Source organism: Populus alba, chromosome 1, assembly GCF_005239225.2.
Source record: "Populus alba chromosome 1, ASM523922v2, whole genome shotgun sequence".
NCBI classification, from domain to species: domain Eukaryota; kingdom Viridiplantae; phylum Streptophyta; class Magnoliopsida; order Malpighiales; family Salicaceae; genus Populus; species Populus alba.
In genome coordinates this window covers 28,759,595-28,773,946 of record NC_133284.1, presented here as the reverse complement: position 1 = coordinate 28,773,946, position 14,352 = coordinate 28,759,595, and the positions used below count along the sequence as shown (strand labels likewise).

At 31.5% G+C, this 14,352-nt stretch overlaps 1 protein-coding gene across 1 annotated transcript; it reads right to left on the bottom strand.

Moving 5' to 3' along the window:
- Window positions 1-4,499: 4,499 nt before the first annotated feature.
- On the bottom strand, window positions 4,500-7,116 carry LOC118028031 (scarecrow-like protein 30). The gene has a single exon (XM_035031542.2). The coding sequence runs from the start codon at window positions 6,819-6,821 to the stop codon at window positions 4,683-4,685; it is 2,139 nt and encodes a 712-aa protein (XP_034887433.1). The 5' UTR covers window positions 6,822-7,116; the 3' UTR covers window positions 4,500-4,682.
- Window positions 7,117-14,352: the final 7,236 nt, after the last annotated feature.

Genomic DNA, 14,352 nt, shown 5'->3' with positions numbered 1-14,352 from the left:
AGTTTTAGAAATCAAAGTTGATTCCTTGATCTTCTTTGGTCCATAAACCCAAGTGTCATCACCCAAATGTATTTTTTATTAATTAATCTTGAATATCCAATAATTATACTATTACCCGAGACTAATCCTTCCATTCAACCTTGATTATCCAATAAGAATAACCAATAAGAACACTATTAGTCAAGATTAATTACTCTATTCATTCTCAATCATCTATTACAGATATTATTAGTCGAAGCTAATCGCATTATTCAATCTCAATCATCCATTACAGATGTCATTAGCCAAAGCCAATCATATTATTCAAATTTCAATCATTCATTGTGGATACCATTAGCCGAAGCTAATTACATTATTCAATCATAGTCATTCATCATGGATACCATTAACTGAAGCTAATCACATTATTTGATCTCACTCATCCATCACAAATACCATTAGCTAAAGCTAATCATATTCTTCAATCCCAATCATCCATTGCTAATACTATTAGTTAAAGTTAATCACATTATTCCAACAACTATTTCATGAACAAATTCCAATAATCATACCCAAGTAGCAACAGTTTATATAAAATTCATAATGAGGATCTAACATAATTACAAAAAGGGGTGGAGACCACCTACCTTGCTCCTCCCATGGGGTGTCCTCGTCCAGGTGAAGTTTTCCCATCTCGTCGTATGTCCTGATACACCAAATCATCATCAATCAATACATTTGGATTTAGAAATCTCATAGGCCAATACCACACATATTCCAAGAATGCACATGTTCACATTCAAGCATTCCTCATATCATATAATCATATAACGAAAGTTATCATATCCATACATTCTTCTCAATTCTAAATATAGGTTACCCATAAAAATTCTATAGTTTAATTCTAGAGTCCCATAATGAGGTTAGGCCAAACCGACACTAGAACCGTCAACAAGAACTAGATCATTTATGGTATGAAATTCATTAACGAAGTCACTTCTGACACAAAAAATTATCATAAAAAACTAAGTCGCTTTTAACACAGAAATCATCAATGAAAATTAAGCCATTGCTGACGTAAAAAATCATTAGTGAAAACTAAGTCACTTCCAACACTTCAACCTAGTTCGGACATAGACCACAACCAAATCATATTCGACTTTATGAAGTAAAGTCGATAAGGGGCGTCCTTATTTCATAACAATAGTTTATACTTAACCATATTGTTAAGGACAACCTATTGATCAACATTCCTTTCTATAATGACCATAACTCTATCACAGTCCTTTTTTGACATACTATAGTTCTCCTTAATGTTAACTTCACTTCTCATTCATCGTAGCATGGTAAAATACATCCTAGGCATTCTAGTTTATTTTATACAACCTAACATTGACAAGAGTAAGAAACACACACTATCTATAATTTCATCAAGTTTATCACAAGGTTCCCACACAATTCAAGATCAATCTAAACATGTACATTGTTTTTAAAAGATTCTCCTACCTAGTGGTCTATAGCCGAACCAAGTGTTGCCAACAACTATTCATAACATTGTTCACAATTGTATCATTCCAACTTATTAAACACATTCTAATAGGAATTATTCATCATGCAAGAGTCTCATTTCCATTCTATATCTTGTTTCCTTAAAATTGTTCATCATACAAGGTCTTCATCATGGTTTTTTCCTTTTTAGCCAGATAATTCACACATGCAATTCATCATTTCTATAACAAGTATGTCCACAACATGTTATAATCACACATTCATTCACTTGATTCATAATCATACAAGTTTATCAATCATATAAACAACAATCAGGACATTAACATAACATAATTTTTGTTTCAGATTCAAACATGTTTCTAAAGGTTTAATAAGATCACAACTATACATTCCATCACTTCATTTCACTTTCTTTTTGTCCTTTTAATTTGGTTGGCCTTCATTTGGGGTTTATACATTCATAATCATCCATATTTATCAATATTTTAAGTAAGGATTTTGCACTTGTGCTCTTTCATTCCTTACTCTTCTTTAAATCTTCTCTTTGTATTGTTTATTTTGAATTAACAAGTGTAAGAACTCTAAATCTTTCATTTTGAAGTTTCTCCCTCTCCCTTGTCTCGAAATCTTAAAGCAACAAACAAGAAAGTGATATTAATCTTACCACACGATTTTAAACAAGCTTTAGGGAAGGTTTTAGTGATTTTCTTCTTCTTTTCCTCTTGGTTTTTCTCCTCTTCTTCTGCTGTCCTAGCCGGCCCTTTTTGTTCTTCCTCCTTTTGTGTTTTTAGTTCTTCTTCCTTTCTCCAACTCTTCTTTCACTCAAGCATTCAAAGAAGGTGACATGCAAGTTGTTTTGGATGAGTTTCTTTGTAAGAGAGAAGGTTGCTGCAACTAGGGTTGCTACCGACCTTGGGGGAGAAGAAAAGTTATCTCCTTTTCCTTCTCTTGCATTTATATCCCCTCTTAAATGTGATGGAAGTGTTTGAGTATGAGTTGTTTTTATTCTTGTTTCTTCTTTTGGCTAACCTAGGGCTAGTTTGTTTCCTCTAATTCTTACCTAGAATAGATCGGCCTAATACTACTTTTTTTTGGTTGGGTTTGACAATTTTCATCATTAATTGTTTGTTTTCTGCTGCTTTTATTTTTAGAAGTACAAACTTGGGATTGGAATTGGGTTTTGCTTTAATTGATCCGGGTTTACTTTCTTTTTTATCAGAATTTGCTTTTAGCTGTTCTGTGAAATATGAATTAGTCAGTACTAAGCTTGTTACATTATGGGCTCTCATTTGTTGGCATGATATTTCATGCAAACAACAGCTCAGAGAGATGAGAGAATTAAGAAACAAGAAGAAGAGGTAAAACCTGATGGGAATTTCTTTTCCCCTGGTATCGTTAACAAGTGGTAATTTTGAACTGGTGCGTTTATATCCATATGTTATGTTTACATGTGTTATTTTGACTCCCTGGATTCTAATTTGATGTTGATTTCATCGGTTGTGTTTTTTATTTTTTTGGTTTGTGCTTTGATTGGATATCGTTTTGGACTTTGGCTCGCTGATGTTTGTTTTAATTTTTGGTATCTTTTCGAATGAGCAAGCTGGAGGAATGAATGAACACATCATTTGATCTGAAACTTCTTAGAAAAAGAGTTCCCTTTTTGTTGCTGAATAGTGCTTGCCATTGGTATAACAATTGCATGAAGGTTGCATCTTTTGCATGATTGGCCACCGTGCCTCATCACAGATTCTGCACTTTTGACACTGGAAGACCTTAGTAAATTGATTCAGAGGACAAGACTAACTTGATACCTAAGTGCCTCTATTTACGTAGGCATGTGACCTGAGCTTTTGAACTAGCATTTTAGATGTCCTTGTAATTTAACCATGATCTGCTATACTACGAAGATAATTATGGTCCAAATCTCCCTCTATCTTCTGAACATATTCTTATGATCATCTGGAAATGAGAAGAATTGTATCTTTGGCTTGCGTTCTTGCGTTATTGATATGTTTTTGCATGTTATTTTCATATGATTTTAGTTGTTTTTTAAAATATTTTTTGTTTGAAAATATATTAAAATAATATATTTTTTTATTTTTTAAAATTTATTTTTGATATTAAAATATCAAAACAATTAATTTAAAAATATTAAAAAAATTAATTTTTTTAAAAACACAATCACAATACAATAATAACCATTTATAAGCAATGACTAAGGTTGTTTAGAAGTCATTGAATGCTAATTAGGGAGCTTAATTAGTTGAGTAATAAGTGTGTTCAATTGAAAGAATTATATTTCTTGTGCTACTATATAAAAATGAAATAACTTTGACTGCATAGTTTATTTAATAGCTTGTTTATTTTTGTTTTTTAAAAGTTTTTTTTTAAATAATTTTTTTATTTTTTCTTTACTTCAAATTAATATTTTTAAAGTATTTTCAAATTGTGTTGATATAAAAATTAAATTTAAAAATAAAAAATATTTTTTTAAATAAAAATATTTTAAAAAATAACCATGATCCCAAACACTTTATAAATGCAAAAGCTTAAGTTTTTGACATGTAGTTTGTAAGAAGCACACAATGGTGTTAGCAAGTATAAGAAGCCAAGTTAAACCCAATTAACTTGTTTGTTTTTACATTTTAAAAGTATTTTTGAAAAAATTTAATATTTTAAAATATTTTTTACTATAAATTAATATTTTTTAGTGTTTTTCAATCATTTTAATATACTGATATTAAAAATAGATTTTTAAAAATAAAAAAATATTTTTTATAATAAAAAATAACTTCAATCACACTCTTCAACGTTATATCATCCTTCACCTTTTTTTTGTTCCTTTTGCCAAGAGTTCCCTGATCATGGTATTGTGTAAAAGAATACCAGATTAGAAAGGCAATCCCCAGAAATGAAGTGAAAGTTTACAGTGGACTGCAACAAGGATTTTATCTGCATTTTGTTTGGCCAGATGATGTATGTTCTTTGGATGAGAACACAAAGAGGGTGAACATATATACAAAATCACTGCTAAGATGATAAATTTATCGCCACGTCTATTTCATATACTGTACAAAAAAAAGTTACACTGAGATATCTGAGGTGAAATTTACATATGATGTAGAAAAACTTCTAACAGGATCTTAAAAAAACAGCAATACTAAGTATTTAAGAGCACAGAAAGATTTATGTTGTTATTCTTGGACTGGTTCCCAGACAGAAAGAGCATAGATTATTCTCCCCTTCCATCCCTGAAGCATCCACTGGCCATCTGCATCAACAACAAAATCTTTATGGTACTCTGATTTCACCACAGATCTCACCTCCTTGAAAAGCTCCGGATCTAAGGTGAGTTGCCTGAACCCAGCTCTCAGATTTCTCGACTGCCACTGCTTGTATGTCTCTGGCCTTTCAACTCTTGATGTGCCCTCACATGCGATAACATTGATAATCTCTCTTCCGTAGCGCTCTTTTTCAAACAGCATTCTGTTTTCATCTTCACGTGACACATTAGCCTCAAACATATCAAACAATGAGGAGTAATGGTAGAGTGCCTCTCGGAACCTAGTGACAAAGTATGGCGCATTGAAAGCACCGTTTACAACCCCATGGATAAACATGTCTGGTTTGATCTTGTTAATCAACTTCAAAACAGCGTCTCTTGCACTATTCTCCACAACTGTGTCATCGGGGAGGTTCCTTAGCCGATATGAACTGTTGACGACAATCATCTCGTCTTTGTCAATTCTGAGATCCTCATATCTGATGGTTTCCCATTTCTGTGCTATGGCATCATACTCGAAAGGGACTTTAAACCTCTCACAATATTTTTCTAAGCGACGGCCTGTCTCCTCAACCCTTTCCGCAGGCCGGAAATCTGGGTGGGGAAGCTCAATTCCTGTAATACGTAGCCTGGGAGGTCCACCAGGTCTTTCTGATAGACGCTGGATTAGGCAAGGCCATTGAAAACCGTAAAGAATGCCAAAATCAAGAATGTGCAGTCTTGTTGCTTTCTTTGCAAGTTTCAGAATTGTCCTGTTGGCGAAGAAATTAGACATCCTTTTGAATGGGCATGCTCTAACATATTCCTGGTAAGCTTTCAAACTCTCAGCTGCTGATGTTCTGTGACTTGCAATTGGTGCAAATGTAGGTGTCATAGTGCCGGCTAAACGTGTATCGAGGGCATTAGCAAAGTAATGCGCCAACCTTTGATTTGCATCACCAAATGGAGAAGAATGTTGCCTAATCTGCTTAAGGAGCTCACTTGCAGTTCTTTGGTCACCAATTGCCACCGCCTGTGCACATTGGGTGAGGAGAGAGCTCAAATCCACAACTTCTTCTTTATTTTCCTTTCTCTTTGCGCGTGCCGCTCTACCATTAGACCCTTTTCTCTGTTCATTTCTCCCTGCTCCATTTTGTGACTTGTCCAGAAGAGCACACGATGCAGACACATTCTGTGCACCTGAACAAAGCAATACCTCGTCAAACAACTCTGACTGCACAGACTCTGCAGGAGAAAGTGCAGAATGCTTCTTGCCCCTCTCTTCTTCTAAATCATCACTATCCTCGCGCTGATGATTTTTCCTTCCCCGTGAACTATTTGGTGAGTAGCCTCTCTCCTCCTTGTCCGGAGGGTTGGAGGAGCTGCGCTCTCGAGATGACATCAAATAATCACTAGTTGAGAGAGAATTGCCGGCTCCTCCTTCCCCTTTGCTAAGCATCTCATAAGGAGGCGCCGGACTTTGGGAATCTGTTCCTTGAGGGGCTTTTTCAAGGGAGAAAACCGGAGAGGATTGCGGTGCTTGAGATAACTCCAAATCAGCTTGATCAAAAATCCAATCGGATTTTTCAACCAAGTTGTTAGCAGTATGATAGTCGTTGGTGCTACCAGTATTGTTAATCCAAGTGACACCATCATTCGAGCTTTCAACATTTTGATTGAAACAAGAAAGAGTTTGATTCGACGAATGGGGGTACTCCTGACCAAGGACATCGTATAAGGATTTCTCGGCGGCCTGGAGGGTTAAACAGTCCTGCAACATACAGGTCTTACCCTCCAAGTCCTCTTCCAAAAGCACATCGCTTATGAACTTGAGAGTAACATTATTGCTTGGACCATATACTTCAGAACATGAATTTGAGGAAGAAGATGATGATGTTGAGTCACTAGGCGATTCAGGATTGAAATAATTAAAAGATGGATTTGGACCACTCAAGGTATCATTGAGTTTATATCCATTAACAAGATCCCTATTTGGAGAGAAAGAAACTGAAGCATGGTCAAATATGAATCTGTTCATGGGATTTGGGTATTCTTGGAAAAGGTTATTCATGAACAATCTGGGAAAATGAAAAGAAAAAAAGACAGAACTATATGGCTCAGGAACCAATCAAGAATCAAAAGCCTGAACTTGCTAGATTAAACCAGAAGTTTTGCAGAAAAATCAAAAGATTGATTTGCAGAAAAATCAAAAGATTAAGTGTATCGCGCTAAAACCACAGTTTTTCCTTCTTCAGCAGGAGTTCACACACTCTTCTTTTAAAGGAAAATGGTGAGGCCGTCGTTTTTTAAGCCTAGAATACTGAATATTGAAGTTTCCAGGTAAGTGCGGCAAGAGGACAGGAAGCGGCCATATCAACACTGTAGATTTGTTTGTCAGATATTAGTGCTTCTACTGTTCAAAAAAGCACGTGCTGTCATACAGTGTTTGCACGACGGCTGCGATTTTTCTTCTTTAAATTAATATTTTTTAATATAATTTTGTCATTGAATTTATTTTTTTAATGTGAATATTTATTATTTAAATTAATTATATCTTGAATTGATTTTATACGAATTTTTAAAGTCAATTATTATATAAATTTTTAGTGGCTTTATAGATGTGTGATTTAAATTAATAATTTTTAAAGAATATACTTAAAATCTAACCAATTAAATTACACCCTTTAGAATTTAGTTTAATCTTAATAGTATTGAAAATTTCCATGAATATTAATTTTTAAATTATTTTTATTTAAAAATATATGAAAAAAAAGTTTTTTTTTTAAATATTTTTAATATAAACAATATTTTTTTTCATAAAACATTATATGAAAAGTAATTTCAAATTGTCGGCTGGACTTTTGATACAGGACCCCTTTTTTTGGGCAGGTGTCAGGTTGGTTTTACAATAATTCATGCTTGCAGCTTGTACAACAAGCTTTGACGAGATGTAAGCTTTGACCAGATGTGGAAAGGTGCATGCATGGTTTTTAAATTCTGCAGGGCAGTTGGATGAACCCTTTTCATTATACTGCCTTCATTCATCTAGTATCTTTTCTTCTCGTTAGAATTTAGTCACAGACCGATGGCATTTGAAAAGAAATAGAAGAAGATTCTCTCTTTTTTTTCCCCATAATATATTAACCATTAAGTTTCTGAACACATATATATATATATATATATAAAGAGATAAGAGGGAGAGAGGATCATAAACATTATCTTTGTTTGTGAAATATCTTTATTAATTCAATTTTAATATATATAACTTAACTAATAAATTTTAAATTTATTTTCTAGAAATCACTAAATCCCACAAATTTTATAACTATTAAAGATTTATATAATTGTTAATTTTATGGCTTATAAGATTAGGTTAAGATACATGAAAGTTAATTTATATAACAACGTTAATAAAAAAATTTATCTTTTTTTTTTTTTAGTAACCATAAAAATAAATATTGACATCTTATCATAAAATAACATAATAACATGAGAGTTTCTCCCATATATGTTATTGTTTAACCAGCAAGTCTCGTAAGACCTCTTCAATGTTTACAAGCCACTTTCTTCTGTGAGATTCCAAATAATTGTGCCTCCACTCTCATCTGCCGAGAATAGCTGTCACGCACTTGGAAACTAAGAGCATAACAGAGAGAAGGGATAGGCTAGTGGATTGCTAGCTTTTTGGCCATGGTGTATACTTCCTATATTCTTTAATGAAGGAATATTCCTCCGTCGTCCATATCAGCTGAATCCACACCCCTCTCCTCTCACCCACACGCACTCCTTCCATCACCATCAAACACGCACGTACTGAGAAGCTTCGAGCTCACGAGTCACTGTTCCACCAGGACGCTGGCGCATACAGAGATTCATCACATTAATTTATTAATAAATACAAAGTGATTAAACTTGACTCAGTTTATAACTTGTTTAGAGCTCGAGTTATGAGTTATGGACATGAAAACGGCTACAGGGAGAAGGAGAAACAAAATGCAGTCAATAGTATTTACCAACTACTATGTTACAGATTTGAAGATCTGTTTGCACACCTGAGAATCAAGGAATGTGCAGGCAGCTTCCATTGCAACTTCAAGAACCCTAAACCAGGGGATGTATATTCCCAAATACGATGTCGAAATTCCTACTTCTCCTTCGATTCAATTCAGCACCTTCTGACTGTCATACATCACCTACCCCCGGCGTCATCAATCGTCCTTGTAGCTCCACCACATACTGCAACACGTGGCTGTCAAGGGAATCTGGGAGCAGAACCTCGTCAGCTGTAATAATACACCGAATCTGCTCTAAGTTTAGAACCATAGCCTTCTCTCTACCAAGGATTGTTGAGGGGTAAGCAAAATCACGAGCAGGTAGATCAACACGAATAATTTGGGAATGGAATTTCCCGAATAATCAACACGAATCCATGACCGAAGGTCTTGGCCACGCTTTTTCAAACCTAGAACATTAACGCCTTGGAAAGGCTGGCGTCCAGAGGCAGATACAGCCGATAAGATGAATCTCTAAGGTTTATAGCTGATGCTGGTTTTGGAGGGAGCAGGCTTCCTTTAAGGTCCGCCATTAATAACACGCCCTAAATGCTGGTACATTAGGCAAATAAAAGTGTGCAGCATACTTACCACCATCCTTCTTTTTTCCGGGATGTAAAAGTAAAAGAGAATGCTCGTGACACTTGTTCTCGCCTGCGAAAGCCCTTCTATTTGAAGTCATTTCACTACGAACAATGAACTTGGTCGAATTTAAAAAAAAAATAAAAAAAATAAACAAACTTAAACAAATCTCTTAAAATTTAGTTAAATTTTTAAAAATTTACAACCCTTGAAATCGTTAATCCAAGTTAAAACAAAACAAAAAATTTTAATTTCAAACCAGTTTAATTTTAAAGATTTAAAATATAAAAAAAATATGGATCAGATTTAAATTAAAAAAAAAAATTGTAATTTTATGATGCAAGCATATTTTTAATTGTTTTTTTAAATGTGATTCGAGGCATTTATGTGACCAAGAAAAAAAAAGCCTAATATATGGGCAACTTCAAAAAAAAGAAAATGAAAAAAAAAAATACAAGGTTAAAAAAATCATATAGAAAGCAAGTTAAAACTAATAAAATTAATCACCGATGATATAAAATGTTGCATGATGAAACTAAAAAAAATCAACTTTTAAAAAGGGAAAAAAAAATTGGATGAACCTTCTAAACCCAAAAAAAAAATCTCAAATTCGCAACTCATGAAATCTTAGATCCTGGCTAAATTAAAAATCTCAATTCCTAATCAATTTAATATTAATTAGCCAGAGTAAATTCAATAAAGAGTAACAAATAAAAAAAACCCAAGAAAACCTTGGTCATTTTTAAACGAGTAGAAAATCCTAGAGAAAACAAACAAACAAAAATAAGTTTTAAAAATTCATCTCAAATAAAACAATTAGCAATAAAAAGAATGATAATTAAATTCAAAAGAAAAATAAAATAAAAAGGAATGAAATAGAAAAGGAATTCCAATCTTGTAATTTTTTTTGAAAAATCATTTTAAATATTGAAGGAAAGGATCAAGAAAAAAATAGATTTTGAAGAATCAACCAAAAAACCTAACAAAGAATGATAAACAAAATGATCGAAGATAACAAGGTCATTTTCAAGACCAACAAAAAGTCCCATAGAAAGCAAGTTAAGAAAAAAGGAACCCGGTATCGAATTGAATAAACATTAAATGATGAAACAAAGGAGGGGATTAGCTTAGAAAAGGGGAAAAACAACAAGTAAACCTGAATAAACATTCTAAACCTGGTTAAATCTTAAAAACTCGCAACCCATGAAACCCCTAGATTCAGCTCCAATCAAGAATTTTATTATGAACTTATCTAAATAAATCAATTTTAGAAATTTGTCAAAGCAAAAAAAAATTGGCAAATCAAAAGAATAAAGATTAAATTTGATGAGAAAAAAAACCAAATGAGGGTGATTTCGTAAAACAAAATCAATTTAAAAAATAATTTCAAATAAAAACTTGCCAAAGAAAAAGAATTGGCAATAAAAAAAATATAGGGATTAAATTTGATAAGAAAAAAAGAAGAAGGTGAAACTGTAAAATAAAATCAATTTAAAAAATGATTCCAAACAAAAAATATAACAATAAAAAGAATAAGGATCAATTTTGAAATATGAAAAAAAATTTAAAAGGGATGAGATTGAAAGGCACACCAAATTTAAAATTATTCAAGATAAAATAATAATAATAAAAAAAAGGAGACAAAATCTGAAGAATCAACAAATTAAAAGGCCATTCTTGAATTTTTAAGATGTTGGCATTAAAATTTAAGTGAGGAGAGAGAGATGATGGGGGGAAATGGAATCTGGACCCAAACCGCCATAAATCTTGGGACATGCAAGCCTTATCGGGTTGGGACATTAAAAAACATTCAAAAATCATCCGGAAAGCAGTATTTGATCGTCAAACAGTCCTTTATATATCGTCTAAATAGCAACAGGGGCCACTCACATGCAGGTGCACATCATGCACCAACAATGTTTTTTTTTTTTTTTTTTTAAAAAAAAAAATTATACATAATAAATATAATTTACACCAATGTCCTTGAGTATAATCGAAATTTACAATGAAAATAATATAAAATGACAAAAAAGCTTTTTGGTGAGAGTTTTATTTTTTAAAATCATTAAAGTAATGACTATTTTAAAAAATGAAAAAACAAAAATGTTTCTAAGTAGTAGGTATTGGATTATTTTATTCTAGTATAAAATTAATAATTTTACTGTATAAAACAAGATTATTAATCTAACCCCCTATAATTAAAAAAAAAAAAACAAACATTTGTGTTACGGTGAAAAAGACCATTTACAGTCCCAATGTCCAGTTTTTTTTTGTTTTGTTTTTTTTAAAAGAATAAAAAACTAAGTCTTGGATTCACCTTTAGTTTTTTTTTTTTTTTAATAAATTAAAAACCCAAAATTTTACAGTTTCAACAGCACATACACTGCGAAGGGCCTAGTTATGCTTAAATCTTGAATCTCAATCTCAATTGGATGAGACGGTTTGCGGGCCTCACTGCCCGGTTCAGCTCCTTGTCAAGCGAAGTTACAGGCCCACTATACCGAGTTTAATAGCACTGGTCCCTTAACAATTTTATTTTGTTAATTCAGCCACTTCTATTTAATTTGTGAAAGTAAGCTTCGTACTTCATGCTTCTTTTTTTTGTTTTTTGATATTTTAACTTTTATCCATTTCTATCCAAGTCAAATGTTAAGGTTTACTATAATTGTCTACATGTCATTTAATATAGGGCTCGCTTTTGGTAACCCGTGATCAAATATTACAATTACAATTGCAAAAAAAAAAAAAAAAAAAAAAACTAAAAGCCATCATTAAAACCCTAAGACACATTTTAATATTTATTAAAACAATAAAATTATATTTTTTTTTCTTTTTAGAAGAAACTAATAAGGCTTGTAATTTGGGGTAGATCCCTGTTTTTTTTTACAAGAATACATTGGGCATAATAAGATTGATAGAAGATAAATTGGTCTATATAAGCTTTTTTAGCATAGTTAAATTACTTTGTTATTCTTAAAAGCAAAAAAATATAAAACTTTAGTCCAAGATAAATGTGTCACTATTTTTTTTTTATCTTTTCAATATTATTTGCATAGAAAAATTATGTTAATATATTTAAAAGCAAAACGATATTAAACTTGCACATGAGAACTTTTGTCTTTTTATTTTTTTAAAATAGTGAAGTTACAGAATTTACCTGTAATAAAAAATAATAAACATGGTTTCAAGGGTTATTGTGGTGTTGACCTAGGGGTTGTTTGGTAATTTTAAAAATTTAAATATTATTAAAAAAACATACATGTTAGCACGTGGAGGCCCCCGCACCCTTTGGGAGGTGCATAAAGGACTGTTCGAATACCAAAATCAGCTGTTCATGATGGTTTTAGAGTGGCACGTTATTCTTTTTTGCTTTGGTGGAGCGCGTGTTCACAACAGAGGTGCAATTGAGCTCCAATGACTTTTTTTTTTCCTTTTCTTTTTTTTTGGCCTAGAAATTAATTTCAGTCCCTCCAAAAATTAATTGTGTCCTTCAGTTTCTATTTGTTTTGGTTTTGACCCTTATTCTTTTAATTACTAGTTGTTTTGCTTTTAATATTTTTTGAAGTTTAATTTTTTTGCATTTTATTTCATTTAGTTTTCTAATCAATTTGATCTCATTTTTTTTATTGCTCTTATTTTTGTGTTTTATCCTCTTCTTGATTATTGTTTTTCAATTTTTTTCCCTTGTCATTTTATATCTTTTAGTTTTTTTTTTAATTTAATTACGGTTCTCATTCTTTTGATTGATATTATTTTTTCTTTTCTTGATTTTTTTTCTCTTCAATCTTTCCCCTCAACATTTCATTTCATTTAAATTCTTTATCAAATTTTGATCCTCATTATCTTGATGGTTATTTTTTTTTTATCAATCTCTTAATTTATTTTGTTTTTTTTTCCAGTTTAATCCTTAATTATTTTCTTTCACTTGGTTTTTATATCGAATTTAGTCTTTATTATTATGATTGTTATTTGTATGTTTTAATTTTTTTTTTTTTTTATGATTGGAAAGTTTTTGTGTCTGCCTTTTGACAAGATAATCTTGATCTCATGACTCAGGTCATTAGTTTTAAATATTAGCTCAATTTGAGTTAGGTTTTTTTAGATACTTTATGAAATTTCTTTTTTTTTTTTAATTTGATCATTCACCATTGGGTTATTGGAATAGAGTTTCATTATTTATTCCACTTTTATTTTTTATGAGTTTATCTCGATTTTATATTTCGAGTTGCGAATTAGTTGAGTTAACCCAAGTTTTTCTCTTGGTTTTTTATTAAATTAATTTTTTTTTAATTTTATCATTTGATATTGAATTATTGATTCATGAGCTTTGTGATTTTTTTGCTTTTCTTTTAGTGTGTCATCCTGATTGCGGATTAGTCAAGTTATCCAGGTTAACTTGAGTTTTTTTTTTAGCATTTTTTTCCTTTTTTTTAATATAAATTTTTTTTTTATCCCAGTCTCATATCACAAGGTGCCAGGTTAGTTAAGTTAACCCATGTTGACTCGAGGGAATTTTTTCAATGTTATTTTTAAAAACAATTTTTTTTTTAATTTTACCATTTGACATCAGATTATTGAGCCTTGAACATTGTGATTTTTTTTTTTACAAGATTATTTCAATTTTATATCCTACATCACATGTTTTTTTGAATTATCCTAAATTGACTTGAATTATCATAACTTATATATATATTTTTTTTTACATTAAAAAAACTTAACTTGGCCCGCGACATAATACTCCTGTCTTGTCAACTCTAATTAATTTCTTATAGAAATTATAAATAATGCTTAAACCAAAAACATTATAAAACAAAATACTTTTTCCCGATTCGAGAATTTAAACTTGGTCATTAAACTTATTTATAAAATCAAATAAGTTAGCTTGTGCTAACCAAACCCTAAATCATTTAAATACCCAATGGTTTCTTAATTTAGAATCATTAAATAAATACCCAAAAAATTTTGGAA

Excerpts from the sequence above, each read along its gene's own strand:
- LOC118028031 (XM_035031542.2), bottom strand. The coding sequence starts at position 6,821 with ATGAATAACCTTTTCCAAGAATACCCAAATCCCATGAACAGATTCATA.